This window comes from Halichoerus grypus, chromosome 15 (genome assembly GCF_964656455.1).
Source record: "Halichoerus grypus chromosome 15, mHalGry1.hap1.1, whole genome shotgun sequence".
In the NCBI taxonomy this organism is placed as follows: domain Eukaryota; kingdom Metazoa; phylum Chordata; class Mammalia; order Carnivora; family Phocidae; genus Halichoerus; species Halichoerus grypus.
Window position 1 is genome coordinate 13,776,110 of NC_135726.1, and position 22,769 is coordinate 13,798,878.

The 22,769-nt window shown below is 38.8% G+C and overlaps 1 protein-coding gene across 1 annotated transcript in view; it reads right to left on the minus strand.

The window, feature by feature from the left end:
• Positions 1 to 1,587: 1,587 nt before the first annotated feature.
• The window catches only part of AP1G1 (adaptor related protein complex 1 subunit gamma 1), a 75,800-nt gene continuing 54,618 nt past the window's right edge, over positions 1,588 to 22,769 (minus strand). Inside the window, exons 12-23 of the mRNA XM_036068616.2 lie at positions 21,366 to 21,506; positions 20,546 to 20,600; positions 16,270 to 16,392; positions 16,007 to 16,096; positions 15,261 to 15,388; positions 13,989 to 14,093; positions 13,180 to 13,321; positions 12,862 to 12,988; positions 8,249 to 8,356; positions 7,978 to 8,138; positions 5,085 to 5,183; positions 1,588 to 2,897 (exon numbers count right to left, since the gene is read on the minus strand). Coding sequence (XP_035924509.1) covers positions 2,796 to 2,897; positions 5,085 to 5,183; positions 7,978 to 8,138; positions 8,249 to 8,356; positions 12,862 to 12,988; positions 13,180 to 13,321; positions 13,989 to 14,093; positions 15,261 to 15,388; positions 16,007 to 16,096; positions 16,270 to 16,392; positions 20,546 to 20,600; positions 21,366 to 21,506 — 1,381 coding nt within the window. The 3' untranslated portion in view covers positions 1,588 to 2,795. The remainder of the gene's footprint in view (positions 2,898 to 5,084; positions 5,184 to 7,977; positions 8,139 to 8,248; positions 8,357 to 12,861; positions 12,989 to 13,179; positions 13,322 to 13,988; positions 14,094 to 15,260; positions 15,389 to 16,006; positions 16,097 to 16,269; positions 16,393 to 20,545; positions 20,601 to 21,365; positions 21,507 to 22,769) is intronic.

The window sequence follows — 22,769 nt, forward strand, 5'->3', positions numbered from 1 at the left end:
TGGGTGGAGGGGGTGGGAGTGATAGGATACACTACTCTGAAAGAGGGGGGGGGAAATGAGGTAAAAACGCATGTGAAATTGTCCGAGTATGTGTAGGCTCACTGCTCATCACCCTGGGGTTATTAAGACAGCCATGGAAATCACTCTTTCCTCACAATGGCTCTGACGTAAATCTATCCAAATCTGCTCCCCCTTGCATGGTCATACCAGGGAAATAAATTACTGAAATGTGTAAGTATTCATAGAAAGTAAGAGATTTCTCCTTTTAGCAGCAAGGCCAAGTACGAGGAGAACTAATTCTGATCCTAGAAACTAAGGCACGCTGAAGCCTTCAAAGATCCCATCATTTGAAAGAGTCGTCACAACCATCAGGATCCTAGGCAGCTTTCTGGCCGCTAGTTCTTCAGTGTGGTGCTCAGCTTCACTTTCCAAAATCACTCCAAATATTCTAGGCAGCACCCTTTGCGTTAAGGCCATGATTTTTATCCCGTCTAGACAAAGCTATGGATAATCACATAACTCTACCTCAAAACTATAATCACGCACGGAGATGCTTTGTTACTAGAGTAGACCCTTTCCAGCTCCACTAGCTAGCACTGTCTTATAGCATGGTCTTCGGCAGATTTCTCAGATTCAATTCAGTCCAACTAAAGAAACTTGAGCTGGTCAACTATTAACGTGAGAGAAAAATAAAGCCTCTAACCCAGAGAGGAATGTTAGATAAATTCTGTTCGAGAAATCCACCAACACTATGTTAATCCTATTCTGTTTCACAGCATTAAGTATCCATCCAATGAAATCAGTCGGCAAAGAAACCTTGAAAGGCTATTCTCCATTGCCCAGGCTGAACAAGTTGTCTGAAACATACACTAGTCCACACTTGCCTTTACTAAAAACTGTGCATGCACAAGGTAATATCCTGTTCTTGACTCAACCATTTACCCAGTAGAGTAAGTTTTAGCAAATCTTGCTCTTGTTTACGAGTAAGACCAGAAAGTTTCCCCTTTGAAGCCTTTTAGTTCAACCCCAGTTTGTCAAATGTTAGGAATAATCTAGCATCTGATACAGAGCTAGATTTGACAAGACACTGAAGATTTTAAGTAAAGGCTTGGTGAAATGAGGGGGGAGAAAAAAGAGTTTTGTATCCAGGTTTAAGACCAAAGCCAAAGTAGTCCTTATACTGTACTCAATACAGTAATGATTGCAAACATTCTAAGAGCAAGGCAGTCCTGACTCGTCCTCTCTTCTTGAGCACATCAGACATGGCACCTGTGCACGCGAACGAACACAGGACATTCACCATGTGCCACCGAAGTCACCTTACCTCATCCCAGCAACTCAGTGTCAAGGTTTGAGAACACAAGGGTCCTTTCTAAAAAGCACTCGGCACTCTCCCTAGTTTCAAAAGCTCCAGACCTCAGGTCTTTGATGCAGATGTTCATGAGACCGGCCTCTCTCATGAGACCAACTTCTCAGACTCAGGAAAGGATACGCCTACTCTATGGTGTCCATAAGACTTCCTCTCACAAGGGGGCAAGGAAGCTACAAGGCTTCATTCCAACACCATAAAGTACAATATAGGAAAGGTTTCTTTAACCGCGTGGTCTTTATTTCAGTGCCAGTGTTACAGATACAACACAAATGTTCCAGTTAGAAGAAGGAATTCAAACGGAATGCCAAGGTCCAAGCCAGGCTCAGGAAATAAAAAGGAAGGTTTGGAGTAATGGAGAAGATGACTCCAATATGCTCTAGGATGAGTCTGATACTCACTCTTCCTATGGGCAAAGGTGCTTTTGTTAAGGAGTCTGATCTTAAAAAGCAAACTCCTCTTTCCACCCATTTACCATAGTTCAACAGGCAAGTTATGGGCTTAGGAGAAACTTTAAAATTTGTGGTGGGGATAGGGGCATTAATAACTATTAATATGCCTTTTAGAAGTTGTCCACTTTGCACTTTCAGGGGAATCAATTTTGAAAATCATGGGGAGTATTCATGACTACAGCTAAAGAATGGAGAGAAAGGGGAGCTGGAAGAGCCTTGGGAGTTTCTATTACAAAGAGAGCACCATATCCTTCATGCCGAATCTCAACACAAGCTCTTTTTAACTGCATCTGTCCAGTGTTTACAAATAACCTCTCCAGGTCTGCCCAGGTCTTGGTAACAAACATACATACATGTGTGTGTCTGTGTGTATACAGCAATGCACAGAAAAGGCTACCAGGAGCCTAATGCCTCTTTCAAACATTGGGGGAACCAGTAGAAAAAGGCAGGGCTCCCTAATGTCCATTGTTAACATTTCCATTCCGAATGCCTGATGTAAAAAGCGCCTGAAGATGGTAACCCAGCTAGTGAGGAGTGGATACCCCCACCTCGCCCAGTCCACAGAAAAACACAGTAGAAAGAAGGGGCAACTCTTTGCTGCAGAGACAGAGTGAGTGTTTTCTTGCCATGGATTCCAGTCCTCTCCTCCAGACCAGCTGCTTATTTCCTCAGGGGCCCAGGGAATGTTGATTCTGGCTGTAAATGTGGGAGGGGTGGAGAAGTGCGGACAAAGGAGAAGAGGAGGAAGAGTGCAAAGTAGCCTCCAGAAGCAGCCGGCCTCAACAGTGGAGGAGAGGAGATTCGTCTTTGACAATGCTTCAAGGTCAGCAATAACTTCAGGAAAATCCTCCTCAACAGTTCTCTTTAGCTCCTCATGCCCATGGTACAGTTGGGGGGGACTTGCCAGCAATCACAACCTCCTTCCCAGGGTTCCTTTGATTGAGTGGGACAAGAATGAGAATGGTGCCGGGCCCTCATTGCCAGGACTGAGGGGGAAAGTTGTTCACTTCTGCTAGATCTTGCATTGCTGAGCCCTTGTGGTTATATGTGAGCTTGATTCGCATTCGCAGCTGTTGCTGTAGAAGAACAGAGAATTGTAAATTACACAGTGAAAGGAAATCTGTAGAATCTGTGTGGTCCACAAATAGACCTTTAATCCAAACAAATTATTTTAGAGCAAAGCTGCCTCTTAAAAATGACACACAGGCAAATAACCACTACCACCACCGTTACTGCCTAGTACTCTGGCCAACATCACGCAGTCGAGTAGAGAAAGTGCATCTCCGGAACACAGCATCAACTTCAGTCCGAGAACTGCATTCACGGGACAGAACCACTCGGGAGCAGTTTCATAGTAACAGTGGCTGAGGGCTTCTCAAAAAGATTCAACCCTTGTATCCAAGTTTCCAGAAAAATGAGGTAAACATACTCATCTTTTTTTTTAAAGATTTTTTATTTATTTATTTGACAGAGACAGAGAGAGAGAGCGAGAGCAGGAACACAAGCAGGGAGAGTGGGAGAGGGAGAAGCAGGCTTCCTGCCAAGCAGGGAGCCCGATGTGGGGCTCGATCCCAGGACCCCAGGATCACGACCTGAGCTGAAGGCAAACGCTTAACAACTGAGCCACCCAGGCGCCCCTAAACATACTCATCTTATGCTCTACATTCAGAGATACTGTTGCTCTGTCTGTAAAACCAATAGTAAATGTGAGCATAAACTTGTTTTATTCCCAAGACATAAAAGAAAAAAAAATTATGTTACTTATGGTAATAGAAGTCATTTTAAGAAAACTCAATTATAAACCCCTTTACTTTACGTGGCAGATTTCAAATATTAATGCATTAAATAAATTTTTACCCTTCTGGTATGTTATAATTTTAATTATTTATAAAAATAAAAACAAGGAAAAAAAAGAAAATTTTTACTCTATGTATCAGATCATCAAAGGAATCTAGGCTTGTGCTATAGGCAGATACTCAGAATCCAGTGAGTACCAGAGGAAAGGCAAATGCTCTAAGAGGAAGAAATCATCATGCTGGGGTTATAAGACACTGCTGGACCTCTTTCAAGGTGAAGAAATTCTCTGAACCATTTTCAAAAACTGTTTGAAAACTAGTCAATTGATTGCTATTAAAAGTGGAGTCAATTTACTTCTTTGAGAAGATATAATGAAAATATTGCTTAATTTCAGTTTCTAAAGCTACTTTTCATTTGGCTGCTTCATTAAAAATGCTTCCACTTGTACTGTACACACTTAATAATCACAGTAGTAAATATGGATATATGTGGTTCTACAGATACTCTTACCCCAGACTGCAACTGGTATAAAAATTAAAATGTCTAAGGAGCACCTGGGTGACGCAGTCGGTTGGGCATCTGACTCTTGGTTTCTGCTCGGGTCGTGATTGCAGGGTCGTGATACCAAGCCCCGCGTCAGGCTCTGTGCTCAGCGCAGAGTCTGCTTGAAATTCTCCCCCTCCCCCATGTGCTTTCTCTCTCTCTCCCTCTCTCTAAAAGAAATAAATAAATCTTTATTTTTTTATTTTTTTTTTTTTTTTTTTAAAGATTTTATTTATTTATTTGACAGAGAGAGAGCGAGCGAGAGCAGGAACACAAGCAGGGGGAGTGGGAGAGGGAGAAGCAGGCTTCCTGCCGAGCAGGGAGCCCGATGTGGGACTCGATCCCAGGACCCTGAGATCATGACCTGAGCCGAAGGCAGACGCTTAACGACTGAGCCACCCAGGCGCCCCAAGAAATAAATAAATCTTTAAAAAAAAAAGATTAAACTGTCTAAGCTTTCCCTCTTCTCTTGATAGATATTAGATCTGTAGATAGATAGATCTAAATAGATAATTCCTTAAAGCTGCATTTTAGGGATGCCTGGGTGGCTCAGTTGGTTGAGTGCCTGACTCTTGATTTTGGCTCAGGTCATGATCTCAGGGTCATGAGACTGAGCCCCACATTGAGCTCTGTGCTGGGTGTGGAGCTTCCTAAAGATTCTCTCTGCCCCTCCCGCCCCCTCTCCCTCTCAAAAAAAAAAAAAAAAAAAAGGCTGCATTTTAATGCTGCCACTAAGCCATTTCAAGTGTCTAGGCTGTGTTTATTATCTAATCTACAAAAGAATAAAGAGGATAGACTAGACATTTTCACAGATTTCTTCTATAACTATGAGTCAGAGAAAACCTAGAGAAACAAAGCAGAATTTTATTTCAGGAAATATGCTTACACGTCACTCAGACACTGTCTTCAAATGTGCTACTCACCTTCTGCGGGTTGAGAACTTTAATGACTTGTGTGATGGTCCCCGTATTAAATGCTGGGACAACGCTGCTGCTTGGAGACAGAAGCTGCAGCTGGAATGTCTGTGGAGAACAAAGGGCACACTCTTCAGAAAAAAGAATACACTCAATATTATGTCAGAGATGTCAACAAATAAAAAAAAGTCAGACACCCAGATAATTACTCAAGTAACAGACTGACCGACTACTACGTTCTGTTTGTTCTCCAGATATCAACAATTCAGAGTATGTGGGCTGACTATAACCTTCACGTTATTTTTAAAAACCCCACTGTTAGGTCTTTGATCATGAAAATTAGCAATGAGCCACCCTCCTCTTTCAGGCAGAAGGAACTTTAGCCTACCACTTTTCAAAAGGTGGCCAATTCTTGTTTTGGCAACCTCACTTAATAGTAACTGATCAACTATGCAGGTAAAAAAACGGGTGTGTGTGGCTAAAAAAAAAAAAAAAAAAAGCTAGAAAGAAATGAAAAAGAAAAACAAAAAACCCTTTCTACAAATAACAAACCAGCATACCAATCACCAAGTACAGGCCTTTATGCTTTTGTGTATTTGGATGGTTGGGATAGGGAGACTTAAACTTTTGTTTTCTCAAGTCTACATAATCTGGAATGTGTCAAGGGCTACATGCAGAGGTAAGGAAAGGCTGGAAAGAGCCAAGCTGTTAATATGTATGTGGAATACTCAGGATCTCCCCCATCGGGGTCACAGGTCTTATGAGAACAATTTCCTGCAGAGCTAGCCTATACAGCAAAAAACCTGGAAAAGCCAATTGCCATAATTTGTAGTGTTGGGGGTTTTATTTGTTTGTTTACAGAGAAGAGAGATAAAAGTGCTATCAGCAAGACAGGTAAACCATAACTGTTAGCACAATATAGTATGTATGTAGCTATTCTACATACTAGGATTTTGCTTTATTTTTTATTTTTTTAAGTAGACTCCATGCCCAGCGTGGAGCCCAACATAGGGCTTGAACTCATGATCCTGAGATCAAGACCTGAGCTGAGATCAAAAGTCGGACACTTAACTGACTGAGCCACCCAGGCAGCCCCATACTAGGATTTAAAAAATTTTTCCTGAAAGTATAGTTTTCTAAAATAATGGAGAGTGCGGAGAAAAAATAGAGAGGGAAAGAGAGGCAGAGGGAAGAGTGACAGAGAGAAGAGGGAGAAAAAGAGAGAAAGAAAGAGAAGGGAAAGGGGGAGAGAAACAGAAAAAGACAGGTGGGGAGCGGCGCTGGCGGGGGACAAGAGGAGGAAAGTCTATCCAGCCTTCTCTTAGGACCAAAATTGTAAGAGTGAAGAGATTTAATATCAACTCACAGACTTATTATGTTGGGTCTTATGATAATTCTATTATCAAGATAGATTATGTAAGCTGAAATATTATTATGTACATTTATTTCATCAAATGTAAGATGCCATTGTTTTTCACACCATTATTTTATATGCACCACTGAGAAAGAAAACAGGCTACCAACTAAATTACGATAAAGTCCCAATTTTAAAATGCATCTCAAGTTCAGAGATAATAAAAAGTAACAGCAGAATCTATGAAATATGATTATTTTGAAGTTCAAGATACATCATGACATGCAAAAAGGTATTATGCAGTCCAACACCAAAAATAAGGCCATACTTTAATGGCAGAGACGCTATGTTGCTAGAGCACAGCCTAGAGTAACGAGTGTAAAACCCAAAGTTGCAGCAGTTAATGTTTACTGAGCAATGAACATATGAAAAGTGCTTTAAAACAGTCCAGAGTACATAAAACTCATCTATCCCTCAAACGAGCCCTAGGAAGTAGGTATCACTGCCACCATCCAGCCTCCCTTTGTAAACAAGAAACTGAGGCACAGAGCCTAAGTGTGCTTAATGTCATACAACTACTACTGAAACCACCCCACTCTAGTGCTTCTAAAAACATCTACATTACTCTGGCTCCTAAAAAATGCAAGTAAAGGAGGCTACAAAGTCAGCAGTAACCACAAATAAAAGGTCTTCAATTTCCAAAAATGTGTTGTTTGAATGTCATACTTCACATGTCACTGCAAAGATTAGATTAGCTTATTCTAAAACAAGGGGTGGCAAACTATGACCCATCGGCCAAGAATGACCCAACATCTGTTTTTGTAAATGTTTTATTGGAACAGAATCACACTCTTTCATTTATATATATGGCTTTTTGTCCCCACTATATCAACAGAAATGAGTAGATGCAACAGAAACCATATAGCCTAAAATACTTACTATCTTGTCTTTGCCAGAAAATTTTGCCCATTCTTCATTCTCAGTATTTCTTTATACAGAACTTTTCATTTTTCAAAGACGGACATAAATTTTCCTTAAACTAAGATTTGGTATAAACAAAGCTTCAATTTACAAAAACAAGCAGTCATTGTATCAATACTAAACTAGATATTAATGAAGAAGGAATGTTTCTTTCACTTAATAAATATCAAGAGATGAAAACTTTTAATTCGGATCCAGTAACTAGAAGAGAATACCAAATAGATAAAGTCCTTCATCTTAATGAATTTTAATTCCATGTTAGAATTTGTGTTTTTTAGGTTTTTACCACTGTATTACTGAACCCCACCCATCCTCAATGACCTGAGCATTAGCAGACCACTTTGTAGAATTCTGCTGTGAATCTCACTAGCTATTACCAGAATGTCCTTTCTTTATATTGTAAGAATATTTCTGACCAAGTAAAAAGCTTTCAAAATGACATGCTTCAATGAACCATAATACATTATTGTTAATTTGGGTTAAATCTGCAAATTTAGTTTAACTTCTAAACATGAAAATATATCACTTATCAAATGCATGAAAAAGGCAAAGAAGACACTGTAGTACCTTTGGTACTGCAGCCTGAAAAACAAAGTCTGTCATGTCCAGCTCCGTGCTGTTGGAGGCCTGTATCGTTATCACGGTGACGCTAGGGTTGGTATTTGACCGTTCAAAGGTGAATTCTATCTTCAAGCCGTTCTTACTGTATGCTGTGATGGAGGGGATGCCTGGAAAGCACAGGAAGATCAGTCTAACTGCAGTCAGCTTAATGCTTACAGAATTATTCTTTTCTTCAATAACCACCTCTCACCGAGGGTGATAACACCAGTAATCGTACCTGTAGTGATGTCATTGAAAAGAGGCTGTGATGAAAGCCCATCCAACAAGAAGGGGGGCTGGGCTACCTGTGGGACTGAGGCAGGGGCAGGAGCAGCAGCTGGAGCACCTAAATGAAACATTCTGGTGGTAAGTCAATCTTAGCCAGCATGACAAAGCTCACCAAAAATAAATAAATAAATAAATAAATAAATAATAATAAAAAAATACAGGAGAAAATTGTTATATCTTAGGTTAAGAGAAGGATTCCTTAAACAAGATGCGAAAAGCATAAACCAGGGGCACCTGGGTGGCTCAGTCAATTAAACATCCCATTTTTGGTTTCAGCTCAGGTCAGGGTTATGAGATCAATCCCTGTGTTGGGTTCCATGCTGAGTGCAGAGCCTGCTTAAGATGCTTTCTTCCCCTCCCACTCTGCTGCTCCCCCTCCTCACACTCTCTAAATAAATAAATATATATATATAAAGATTTTATTTATTTGACACAGAGAGAGACACAGCAAGAGAGGGAACACAAGCAGGGGGAGTGGGAGAGGGAGAAGCAGGCTTCCCACTGAGCAGGGAGCCCGATGCGGGGCTCACTCCCAGGACCCTGAGATCATGGTCTGAGCCGAAGACAGACGTTTAACGAATGAGCCACCCAGGCGCCCCAATAATATATTTCTTAAAAAAAAAAAAAAAAAAAGAATAAACCATAAAGAGAAAGAACTATTCAAATACTTTAAAATGAATAACTTTTATTCATTAAAAAATACTATAATAAAACAGAAAGACCACAAGCAGGAGAAAATGTTTGCTACAAAATAGCAAATGAATGAGTATCCAGAACTATAAATATTTTCTACAAATCAATAAGAAAAAAAGATAACCCAAGTTAAAATGGTAAGAGATATAAACAAGCAATTCACAGAAGAGGGAACCTTAATGAAAAGAGAATCATATGTAAAGAGACACTGAATAGTACCAGTAATGAGGAATATAAAGTTTAAAACCACAATGAGATACTTCTTCACATCCAATAGAATGGTGAAAATTTCAATGTCTGATAATACCAGATACTGGTAAGAATATGGAGCAACGCAGACTTCTAATCTCTGTGGTAGGGATATAAATTAGTACAAACAACCTGGAGAACAATTTGGCAATAGTAGAGTTGAACATGATTATACCTCTAAACTAAAGTTCCTCAACCTCAAAACTAATGAAATTTTAGGCTAATTATTTGCTGTAGAGGGCTATCTTGCGCACTGCAGGATATTTACCAGCACCCTGGCTTCTACCCATTAAATGACAGTAGCATGCACCCAGTTGTGACAATCAAAAATATCTCCAAACACTGCCAACACCTGGTGGGCAAAGTAATATTTTAGTAATAATAATAATTTAATAAGATTTTATTTTATAAGCTAAGTAGATCAATATTAAATTTTATAGATGTTAAATACTGCATAATAAAATTTTAACACACATGCACCCAGGGAGAGGTGGTATGAAGTGGAGGAAAGAAGTCACCAAATTACATCTTTAGCTGATCCTTCCAAATAAGAACAAGCTGAGGATCATGCAAGTGATAGAAAATGACCATGAACTGACAGAAATCAGGATTCCAAGAAAAGGCATAAGAAAACAGCAAAATAAAGAGTGCATGTTAGGTTTAAATAGATTTCAAACTACTTATGAAATTATCTGAAAATACACCATTTCAAAAAAGATTAACAAAGTGAATGAAGGCTAAAATCTTTTTTTTAAAAAATACCCAAGTACAAGAGAAAAAAATGACATATTAAAAGTGAGCAAGAAAGGTAAAAATACATATGGCTAAGCAAACCATAAGAAATGTGAACACCACAGCCAAGTGCAGTCAAGCACATTACCAATAAAATATACAAAGAAATATTCATATAGTTCTCCTAACTTTTATAACTCTAATCTAGTAATTTTCCCACAATTTCCATTTTCAAAACAATTTTCAGAAATGCATTCCCATGGAAAATCAGAGGCTACTCAAAATATATAGGCAGCATTATGAGTCCCTAAGCCCCTCAGATTTTAGCTCTTTTCTCCTGTAAAGGAACAATAAGTAGTTTTGGGAAACAACAGAAACTCACTGCTCCAGTTCCCCTAAAAACACACACTAAATTTATTTCCTAATTTCCACTTGCTTAAATGACTATGCATTAGGATATATGACTGTAAGGATGGCTTAAAGAATGTAAAACTCAAAAATGTTTAACCTAATAACGAAAATGGGAAAACGCGTTTAAAACACATTGGAATAAGGAAAATTCAGGCTCTTTAACATTTTATCAGTTTGCTTTTTCATGTAACACTAGGAAAGTAAGAAAGTAAAAACAAAAAACAAAAAACAAAAAACAAAACGCTAGGACCCCCTGATGAGTTAAGATACAAAAGGAATATGCAAAAAAGAAATTCATGTGTAATGCAAAAATATGGATAAATGTAACATTCTCTGTGATTGAAAAAAATAAAAATTAACAAAATAATAGGGCCAATCTTTCACCTGTTAGGGTTTTTAAAAAAATGATAATACAGAATACTTATGACTATACAGTGAAACCGGTAGCCACATGCACTGAGGAAAAGATAAAACCTTTACTAAGTGCCTACTATGTGTCCTGCATGTACTGAATAAGTCACCATTCCTCACAAAGAGCTCATAAGGTAAAGTATTTACCATCCTTTTTAATTTTTTTTAAAAGATCTTATTTATTTGACAGAGAGAGAGAGAGCACAAGCAGGGGGAGCGGCAGGCAGAGGGAGAGGGAGAAGCAGGCTCCCCGCTGAGCAGGAAGCCCGATGTGGGGCTTGATCCCAGGACCCTGGGATCATGACCCGAGCCGAAAGCTAATGCTTAACTGACTGAGCCACCTAGGTCCCCCCCATCCTTTTTTTATTTTAAAAGATTTTATTTTTAAGTACTCTCTACATCCAAGGTGGGCTCCGACCCACAACCCCAAGACGAAGAGTTGCACGCTCTACTGACTGAGCCTGCCAGGCACCTCTCATCCTTACTTTAAACAGAACCAGAAAGACTGAGTAACTTGACCTAAGAATGTAATCTAAAATAAGAGGAAATCCGGGGCACCCGGGTGGCTCAGTCGTTAAGCGTCTGCCTTTGGCTCAGGTCATGATCCCAGGGTCCTGGGATCGAGCCCCGCATCAGGCTCCCTCCCTGTTCCGTAGGAAGCCTGCTTCTCCCTCTCCCACTCCCCCTGCTTGTGTTCCCTCTCTTGCTGTGTCTCTGTCAAATAAATAAATAAAATCTTTAAAAAAAAAATAAAATAAGAGGAAATCGATGTAATAATGATATTTGTTGAGCTACATTAATTACAAGAAAAATCTGAAACAAAATGTCCAATAGCAAGGAACTGAGTAAATAATGATGCGAACTTTTTAATGCAATATTAGACAACCATTTAAAATTATAATTGTGAAGATTATGGACTAACATGGAAATGCTAGTATGTTAATAAGTAAGTAAATCATCTATACACTATGTTTTCACTAAGGGGTTGTTTTTGCCTTTTTTTTTTTTTAAAGATTTATTTATTTGACAGAGAGAGACACAGCGAGAGAGGGAACACAAGCAGGGGGAGTGGGAGAGGGAGAAGCAGGCTTCCCGCCGAGCAGGGAGCCCGATGTGGGTCGATCCCAGGACCCTGGGATCATGACCTGAGCTGAAGGCAGACACTTAATGACTGAGCCACCCAGGCGCCCTGCTTTTCGATACATCCAGTAGAACTATGGCACCTGAAGATTTGAAACTATTTGGGAATGACTCAAAAGTATACAACAGTAACATTTTGAAATTTTGTTAAGACATAAATATAAACCATAAGCTCTGGGAAGAAGCTGTATTAGGAAAAATCATTTAGCCTCTGATAGCTTGTCTAGATGACCATCCAAAATCCTTATCCTATGGCTATTTTCTGTTTGAGGGCATATGTGCAGTAACTCACCATTATCCTTTTAGAGAAATCACTTAAGATAGAAATTATATGCTACAGTGATATGCTTGGGACTCGGGGGTTCATAATGTCACTGAACACATCAACAATTACTAATGTCTACTACATATAAACAAACATAAGAAAAAAAATGTTCCCAAATGAAAAGTGATGTTTGAATATTATCATCAAGGATGATTTTCTCCCTCCATTGCTTATTAAGAGGGTGAGAGGAAAACAGGTTAACATCTCTCCACTCTCCACAAATGGCCTTGGCTCCTGAAAGCTAATCATGAGTAGAAAGAAACGTAGAAAAAGTGATGTCTTAGGACACTAACTAAACGCAGAAGTGACTTGAGATATATTTCTTTTCTAGCCTAAAAGAGAAAGTCCTTTCTATCTTAAATACTATGAGAGCAATTTATCCTCCCAAAATTAAAAATTGGACTTTAAATATTCCTTGTGAATTAGCTCTATAATGCTAGCATGGCAGTTTATATCCCAGATGTTGTGAAGATTCCATTCCTACTTCTCATTTAGCCTTTCCCCTCTTTAATTGATTCACATGCCAGAAAGTCTATGTTTGTGTAGTTTTTCAAGGCCTTTATCCCCAGCGAAGGCATTACATAACTCCAGTCTGGTCTCACCTGTAAGGTTGATGTCTCCCAGCAAATCAAGAAGTTCTCCACCAGCAGAAGCTGGTTTGCTCGTCGGTGCAGTTGGAATAACAGGTGTTATGTCATTTCCTCCCAACAAATCCAATAAATCATTGGCCTATACAAGGAAATAATATCTCAATTCATTAGTCATTTGTCTAATCTGCAGCTAAGGCAAAGCTCTTTCAACACTTAAAAATAAGGAAGAGAGCCATCAATCAATCAATCCAGGACTGAAAGGAATCAGGTGAGAGTTTATAAGGAACTATAAGATAACGAGGATTCCCAGATAAGCAAGTGAAAAGCTACCTGGCTGGTGGGCTGTGGCCCAGAGGGTGGTGGTTTGGTCTCTAGTGGAGCTGGTTCTGTCTCTCCATTTGTCTGCACAATCTCAGTAGGGCCATTTGTGGTCACTTTTTCCATGACAGGCATTCTCTCAAGGAGGGCAGACCTGGAAGAATCTGAAGTGGTTAAATTCTAGGCAGTTAACCTAGATTCCCTACCCAAGACAATCACTGTTACTACACTGGAGTCAAACATGGACAGCCATCTCCCCTCACCACCCTGTAACACACACACGAAAATAGAAGGTAGATTACAAGAATACATGACCTAAATTCCTGGCTGGATTAAGGGCGAGTAAGAAACCCTGAATAGACAAACTGTCCACCTAAATCCCGAGAGACTGGGATTTCTTGGTGGTAGAAAAATTGGAATGAAAGAAAGGTAAATAAGTAGGTATTAACAATTTCCAATCAAGAAGACACTGCATAAAAGAAGTGGAAAAAAGAACATGCATCACAAAGTTAAACACTGGAATGAGATTCTCTTGAAAAAACACAACTCCCACTTCTTAACCAAATAAAACGGAAAATGAAGCAAACACTTCATACCAAAAGAAAGGGGAGAAGGTGAATGAGAGGACACAGGTATCTTAAGTCTCTACAGGGCAGGCACAATAGAAGATGGACAAATAAAAGCAGTCAAGCAATTAGGACTAAATAGAACTGTGATGTCCAGTTAATAAAGCACAAGGAATGAGTCTCCTTTGCGGATTATCATGACAATGTGTTCAGGACACTAACAGCCACAGGCACTGCTTAGCTTCTTTCACTTACCTCATATGGTCATATTTCTTAAAAAGTGCATTATATTCTACCGCCCTCTGCTGGAGTTCCACATCAATGCTGCTTCCATAGATGGAAACCACTTTCTTAATTCGGCTTTGGGATAAAATGACAAACAAATTCAAATACCCAAAAGAAAGTTCATAAACAAGCAGAGAGAATAAACAAACCAGAGTTTTCTGGTTAAAAATCTGAAATACTCCTCTTTCCTTAATTTACATATCTTTTCAAAAACAAAACACCTTTCCTTTGTCTTCTTTGATCCAACATATACCTCAACACCATCATTTACCACTATACTTGTTCTAATTGTGGGGTGCCTGGGTGGCTCAGTCGTTAAGCGTCTGCTTTCGGCTCAGGTCATGATCCCAGGGTCCTGGGATCAAGACCCGCATCGAGACCCGCATCGAGCCCTGCATGGAGACCCGCATCGAGCCCTGCACTGAGCCCTGCATCGGGCTCCCTGCTCGGCGGAAAGCCTGCTTCTCCCTCTCCCACTCCCCCTGCTTGTGTTCCCTCTCTTCCTGTGTCTCTCTCTGTCAAATAAATAAATAAAATATTAAAAAAAAAAAACAACAAACCTGTTCTGACTGTAATGCTAGATTTTGTCTGTTAAATGTCCCATACCCCAAAATTTGCTAGAAAAAACTACCAATTATTAACTTGTTACAAAAGAAGTGTGTAATGTTCATTCTCTTAACAACTTTAAAATAAGCTTTTATCAACAAAGGGTTACTATCTGACAACAAATTCTTCTAGTTCACAGTTTAAAGAGTTAATAAAAAATACAATTTTTCACAGGGCCTTACAGAAAGTCTAAGAGAACTAAGTCTGCCTTAAATATGCCTGGCTGGGAAACTAATCCAATTGACTTTTATTCAAAATAGTGAAGAGAATTTAAACATTTAACCACTAAAACCTTTGTGATTTTCTTCCTCTTCAGAATCTCAAAATATTATAATAAACCAGAACCCTTAAAATAGTGAAGTAACTTTTCTACTTTAAAAGAGAGAAAAGGCATTAGAAATCAGATTTTAAAAACATAACTTTTACCTTCAAAATAATAAATGGTGGGGTGTGAGGATAAGAGGGAGCAAAGTATAGATAAAATAAGGATGAACCATAAATTAATTATTATTGTGGAATAATGGGTATATATAATTCATTTTACTATCCTATTTTTGCCTTTGCTTGAAATTTTCCATAACAAAGTTTTTAAAAATTACAAATAACATGTCCATCCTACTTTTTCTCCATACTCACTTTACAGTACAGGTGAATCGAGTAGAAAGCTTCATAATGGCAGTGAGGGCATAACCTCGGGTCACAGAGGTGGACATATTAGAGATTAAGACACTTTCTAAAATATCCAACACTTCATCTTCCGTTACCTGGTGAGGCAAAAAAATGTAGGATGAATTCTAACAGTAAATATCTAAATCTGATATCAAGTTACAGGATGCCACCAAAAAGATAACCCTACCATCATTACCAAAACTTCTAACACAATCTGTGCTTTGTCACGGTAACTGTCCAAGCTGCCATCAATCAGAAGCAGGTAGGAGGGAGGTTTAAAAAAAAAAAAAAGAGTGGAAAATACCCAGTGAGGGCTGAGAGACACATTATATTAGTTTCAAGAGGCAGAAGTAAAGGAAGAAAAAAAAAGGATAAATAGAGTTCAAGTGTTGTTGCCACAACTTCTCCTAAAGCCAGTCTTTTAATAAGCAAATGCAGACATGTATATGTCTCATTTCTTCTTATCAAGCCACAGGGTAGGAGAAACAATATATTTCAGTCTGATGGGTGAGAAGTAGGTCTGCAGATGGTTTTAAAATCTCACATAGGGTTAGTAAGTTCCATCTCAAAAACTCCCAAGTTTCCCAATATAATTCTGGCATTAACTTCTTTAACAGGTTTTCAAGGAATCAACCTCAACTCCTCATTAAACACTATACTCCTATAACCAAAAAAACTATTTTCTCCCCTCCTGAAAGAGTAACAAAGGGTACCTGAATAGGTTCTTCCTCTTCGCACTGGCCTGATACAAGAAGATCTCCATATTCACCTATACACCATGCAGCCACTTGTACCAAAGGTTGCTGTCAAAAGAAAGTCATCATTTGTCAAAGGCTTTTAACCCTTGCAAGGATTAATGCAAATCACAGGTCATCGAATCATAAAGGTCAAAACCAAGGCATATCCAGAGTGTTAGTAATAAGAACACACCAGGAACATAATGGGTAATTTCCCCACCAAAGTAGGAAGTACCTACTTGAGAATAATCACCAAGAATTGCTTTGTACAAGCGCTGGACGGTATAGGCATGCATCTCCACACTATTGGTTATTAACTGGATCAAGTTGGGGACTGCATCATCACGAACATAGCTTCCTGCCTAAAAGGAAATGCAGTTATCCTTAGAAACATACTGTAATGATAAGAAATGTTAGCTATTGCTTTTATTCAAAGGAGACTACTACAAGGCATCCTCAAAGATAAAGCTGGTTCCAATTCTCAGGTTTATATGCCCCTCAAACTTCAAAGTCTTACTTATTCAAATGACTTATTTCTCATTTAAATGAATATCCAAGTTTTTTATTTTATAAAAAATTAAAAAGTCTCCTTTGTCAAAGTAAAAGTAAAATATAAAGGACCTTTATACATTTGAGTAGAAAAGAAAGGCCTTTTCTACTCAAAACAGATTAGGTTTGAGATTTCAAAAATTTAAGAAGTACATTCACTGGGAACTTAATTACAACAACCTCTCCCTTCTCACAACTCCCCAACACAGTTAAAATCATATGGGCTACTTATAGAAGCCACATTTACTCTGGGGGACGGAGAGGGTCATCAACAGTCCAAAAGGGCGGCAATTTTTAAAATTTTTTTAAAGATTTTATTTATTTGAGAGAGAGAGAGAGCATGTGCACGCACGCACGAGCAGAGGGATGGGGCAGAAGGAGAAGGAGACTCCCTGCTGAGCAGGACCCGGGAATCATGACCTGAGCCGCAGGCAGATGCTTAACCAAATGAGCCACCCAGGCACCCCCAAAAGGGCAATATTCTAAATAAGAATTAAATAAATAGTAACCTTTTTAAAACTTCATTTAAAACATCAGATTGTCCTTTAAAAACTAGAGTTTATAAAAATTACAGAACCATTCGTCCCAGAAACGGGAAATACTTTGTATTTAATCATCCACACTTTAAAAACAGAAACAAACCTGGTCTCTTTAATGTCCTCTTGGCTAGTAGAATCTGAGATAATATTTGCAACCATGGAACAAAGTAAAGCTATCTAACCTATGAGGAAACTAAATCTTGGCCTTGTCAGAGGATTATGATAACCAAGCTGTGCAGGACATATAAACAGCGGAACCTGTGACTAGTATCAGCCCATCTTGATCAAGCTCCCATTACTGGACAGAGGAGCAGATCTGATTTCCAGGAATGAGACCAAGAAAAAGGAAAAAGAAAAGAAGAAAGAGACAGAGACAGAAACAGAAACAGAAAAAGAAAAAACCCTAGGTGATTGGGATACCTACTCCTGCTAAAAAAACACAAAGCCAGAGAGAGAAGTTTGGGGAAATGGTCAAAAAGGAATGGAGAGAAGCTAAAAAATAAGTAATTTGCTTTACATTCTTCTTCCCTAATGGGAAAAAGCAGTGTTTTATTTATTTATTTTTAAAGATTTTATTTATTTATTTGACAGAGAGAGAGACAGCGAGAGTGGGAACACAAGCAGGGGGAGTGGAAGAGGGAGAAGCAGGCTTCCCACTGAGCAGGGAGCCTGACGTGGGGCTCGATCCCAGGACCCCGGGACCATGATCTGAGCCGAAGGCAGATGCTTAACGACTGAGCCACCCAGGTGCCCCGAAAAAGCAGTGTCTTAAATAAGAGAAAGCATCAACATGATCTAATTGACATTTATACACCACTTCATCCAACAGCAGAAAACACATTATTCTCAAGCTCAAATGAGAGCTTTATTCTCTCATTATTCTCTGTCTTCACCAAGACAGACAACATTCTGGGCCACAAAAAACATCTCAAATTTATTTTTATTTATTTATTTAAAGTAGGTTCCACATCCAACGTGGGGCATGGGCTCATGACACTGAGATCAAGAGTCACGTGCTCTACCAACTGAGACAGCCAGGCGCCCCAGAAACATCTCAAATTTAAAAAAATAAGTCAGGGGCGCCTGAGTAGCTCAGTCGACTAAGTGTCTGCCTTCCGCTCAGGTCATGATTCCGAGGTCCTAGGATGGAGCCCCATATTGAGTTTCCTGCTCAACAGGGAGTGTGCTTCTCCCTCTGCCCCTCCCCCCACTTGTGTTTTCTCTCTCTCTCAAATAAATAAATAAAACCTTTTTAAAAATAAATAAATAGGGGCGCCTGGATGGTTCAAATGGTTAAGCATCTGCCTTCAGCTCAGGTCATGATCTCGGAGTCCTGGGATCGAGCCCCATGTCAGGCTCCCAGCTCAGCGGGGAGTATGCTTCTCCCCCCTCCCTCTGCCTCTCCCCCTGCTTGTGCGCTCTCTCTCTCTCTCTCTCTCAAATGAATAAATAAAATCTTTTATAAATAAATAAATAAAAGTCATACAGGATTTAACTAGAAACCAGTAACACAAAGATAGCTAAGAAATCCCAAAATATTTGGAGATAAAACACAGAGATCAAAGAAAATTATAGACCAGTATCTCTCACCAGTATAGATGCAAAAATCCTAAAAAATATATTAGCAAATCAAATACAGCAATGTATAAAAAGAACTATACACCAAAACCATGTGGGATTTATTCCAGGTATGGAAGGTTAGTTCAACACTCAAAAATCTATTAATGTAATCCAGCACATCAATAGGTTAAAGAGGAAAAACCAGAGGACCATAGTAAGATTATATAAGTCAACTGGAAAAATGAAAAGTAGGAGCATTAAAAAGAATGGTTTTGATTTTGACAACATTTTTTTTCAAGAGCTCTAATTTTTCTCTTCTTTTAAGCCTTATAAAAACTAAAATGTGTCCAGATTCATAGTTCTTGTTAAAATATAGTTTCCCCATCAGTGCATTTATTATTACAAAGTTAATTCAAGTAAACTAGAAAACTAGCATGTCACAGACAGTATTCCACAGCAACAAATATATATACACGCATCATAATTTTAATGATATCACTCCTTCCTACAGATGTTTCATAACTTGCTTAACCAATGCCCATTTGGAGACTTGTATTTATTTCCAGTTTTCTCCCATTATATATGGGATGGGATGAACATCTTTGTATATACATTTTTGTACACTTGTCCTTTTATTTTTCCAAGATAAATTCCTAAAAAGAGAATTAATGAGTTCAAAGGTACAAACTAGGGGCGCCTGGGTGGCTCAGTCAGTTAAGTGGCCAACTCTTGATTTCCAGAAGTGAACATGGGAAAGAGGGCACCATTTTATACCCAATATGAAGTGGAGAGTACTGCCTATTTCTCTATTTCCTAATCAACACTAGGAATTAGATTAGAAAGTATGACAAGTAAAAAATGATGCCTCCCTTGTAATTTTACCAGTAAGTAAAATTTCTTTACTAGTAAAGGTATTTGTCAATGTTAACTAGCCATTTCTTTCTTCTTTTGTGAAATGTCTGTTCAAATGCCAATTTTTTCATTACAGTGTTTGATCTTTCCTATCAATTGTAAATTACTTATAGATTAAAGATATTAACATGCTGTCACATGTTACAGTGTTTTTCCCCCACTTGTCATTTGCTTTTTAACTCTGCAGATCTTTTTCCTTTTGCCTTACAAGTTTTAAATTTTAATGTGATTAAATTTGTGAAAGTTTCCCTTTATGGTATCTACTTCTGGGACAGCAATTAGACATAGGTAGTTATATTTTCCTTATATGCCACTACACTTTCATTTTGACTGTTAAATCTCTGATCCCTATTAACCAAATGATAAACAGAGAAGCTCCAAAACTCTGGAAGACTGCCAAAGAATATCTTATAAAACCGTAATTTTAAATCCAGAATAAATTGTCATTCGAAACCCTCCACTGGCTTCCTATATATATTTTTTTAAAAATCCCAAACTCTTCTAAGGCCCTATATCATCCAGCCCCTCCTTCAGTCCTACCATTCTCTGCCTCTCATGCTACTGGCTTCATTTGCCTTCTTATTGCCTCCAAGCAGGCCACACTTGCCACTCAAGGGCTTTGCAACACTTGCTATTCCCTCAAACCTTTGCATGGCTCCTCATTTCACTGAGCTCTCTCCTCAAGTGTTACCTCCAAGCGACCTGCCCTGACTACTCTACCTAAAAAACTTGGCCCATTGCCCCATATTCCACTCTCCCCTGCCATGACTGGTGCTTCAGTGTTTCTCGTAGTATTTTTTTCTTGCCTAACAGGACAGTACATATTTCCCCATGAATTTCCTATCTCCCCCACTAGAACCAGAATATAAAGATTCATGAGAACAAGGGATCTGTCTGCCTCATTAATCAGCACATCCTGCACTTAGTGTATGTTGACTAAAAAAACACTACTTACCGTTGTCAGAACACGCATAATTGTGTCTATATGCCACCGTTTGGAAGGTGCATACCTGGGGAAATAATGGCACCAAATGAAACAATTGGAACCTGTGAAGTATTCTGTGCTCAGTGACTTTCAAAAATCCTGTCCTAGTCTTTTTTAGGTTTACTGGTAAAGTGATTACTTTTGGACACATCTTACCTTCAAATCTAGCAGTTACCCGCATTTCAAAGCGTAATGAAATGGTACACAAACTCAGTTGTTTCACATAATAACTGCAATAGGAGTTACTGAGCTGAGACATGGGACTCCATCTCCAGTTTTTCAGAAAACAAATCATAAAGACAAAGCATGAGGACAGAGAAGAAAGAAGAAAAGGGACTGTTCCCAGACCCAGGCAACACCAGGACTAGAAACTCATTCCCTTAAACTCACAGTGCAGAGAGGAGAAATAACCATACTATTACAGCTGAGGTACTTCTTCCAAAAAGTTTTATACAGAACCACAATTTAGATGCTATGATGCTATAGTTTTTCTATTCTCTACCCAAAACCCACAAACAAATGACAAAAGCTTTTTCTAAATTCTCTTCTTCATAGATGAGAAGCTAAAGAACAGATAGAAGAGGAGATTTTATAAAAGTAGGGTTCTTTTTGGGCTTAGCATACTTAAATAATGGCTAGAATGGCCTTCTATGAAGCAAATTTCTAACTGGGAGCCTGAAACATACATTAGACATTTTAAAGAGGTTTACAACACTTTCCCTATGTTGTAAAGATGCTTTCAAAAAGTTCCAAGCATCTTTTACCAATAAATGTAAAAATTAAATCTTACTTTTCTGCAGCAAGAAAGATTCCAGATGCACAGTCTGCTTTAAATTCTGGCTCACATGAATCCAGAAAATAAAGTAATTCCTTCATCATGCCTCGGATATTATTCCCATTTACCAGGGCAAAACTCAATTCCATTGCACGCCTTGCAGAGGGAAAAATTAAAAAAAAAAAAGTTATGATATTTATAGTGGGAATGAAAGACCCAGGTGTGTTGTCTCTGAACATCAAGTACTGGCAGATGTACTGATGCCCTTCCACAATCTTGTGATCCCAATCTTTGTACACAAGATACCAAAGTTAACAAGGTTAGTTTTAACATTCTCAATCTTCATTCAACACTCTTCTTCAAAAAGCTCTAAAAGATACACTACTTATGACCAAAAATGCAGTTTGGGTTCAACAGTCTATGAAGCTGAAATTCAGAATAGTTAAAAGGCTCAAAAAGAGAAGCAACAAAAATTATTACCAAATGATAATACCTCTTTGCATTACTCCTTAAAAATGTGCTAAAGCCACCATGTTCTTTGACTACATCCACTTCTGTCCAAAAATGATGTAACAGTCTACATCAAAAGATATATAGAAAATTGGAATAAAAACATACCTTGAAGGTATTATGCTAAGTGAAATAAGTCAGAGAAAAACAAATACTGTATGATGTCACTTAACACCTGGAAGCTAAAAAAGTCAAAAGCATAGAAACATATTAGAATGGTAGTTACCAGGGTCTCAGGGGTGGGGGGAAAGGGGAGATGTTGATCAAAACTGGTCATAAAATGAGTAAGTTCTGGGGATCTAATGTACAGCATGATAACAACAATTAATAATAATAAAAATGTATTATATACTTGAAAGTTGCTAAGGGAGGGGCGCCTGGGTGGCTCAGATGGTTAAGCGTCTGCCTGTGGCTCAGGTCATGGTTCCGGGGTCCTGGAATCAAGCCCCACGTCGGGCTCCTGGCTCGGCGGGGAGCCTGCTCTTCCCTCTCCCTCTACCTCCCCCCGTGCTCATGCTCTCTCTCTGTATCTCTGTGTCTCAAATGAATAAATAAAATCTTTAAAAAAAAAAAAAAAAAAGAAAGTTGCTAAGGGAGTAGATCTTAAATATTCTCACCACAAAAAAGAAATGGTAACTATGTGGCATGATACAGGTGTTCACTAATGCCATGGTGGTAACTATTTTACAATATACATCAAATCAATGCACCTGAACACCTCAAACTTACACAATGTTTATACGTTAATTTTATCTCAATAAAGCTGGGTGCGGGGGGGGGGGGGGGGGGGAGGGGGGTGAAAGAGAGAATGAGGGCCATGCAAAGGGAAAAAGGGCATGTGCTATGTGGGCAAATAAGAGTTTCCATAACTGCCTATCAAATTTGGCAACCAAAGCAAAATGGAAATGT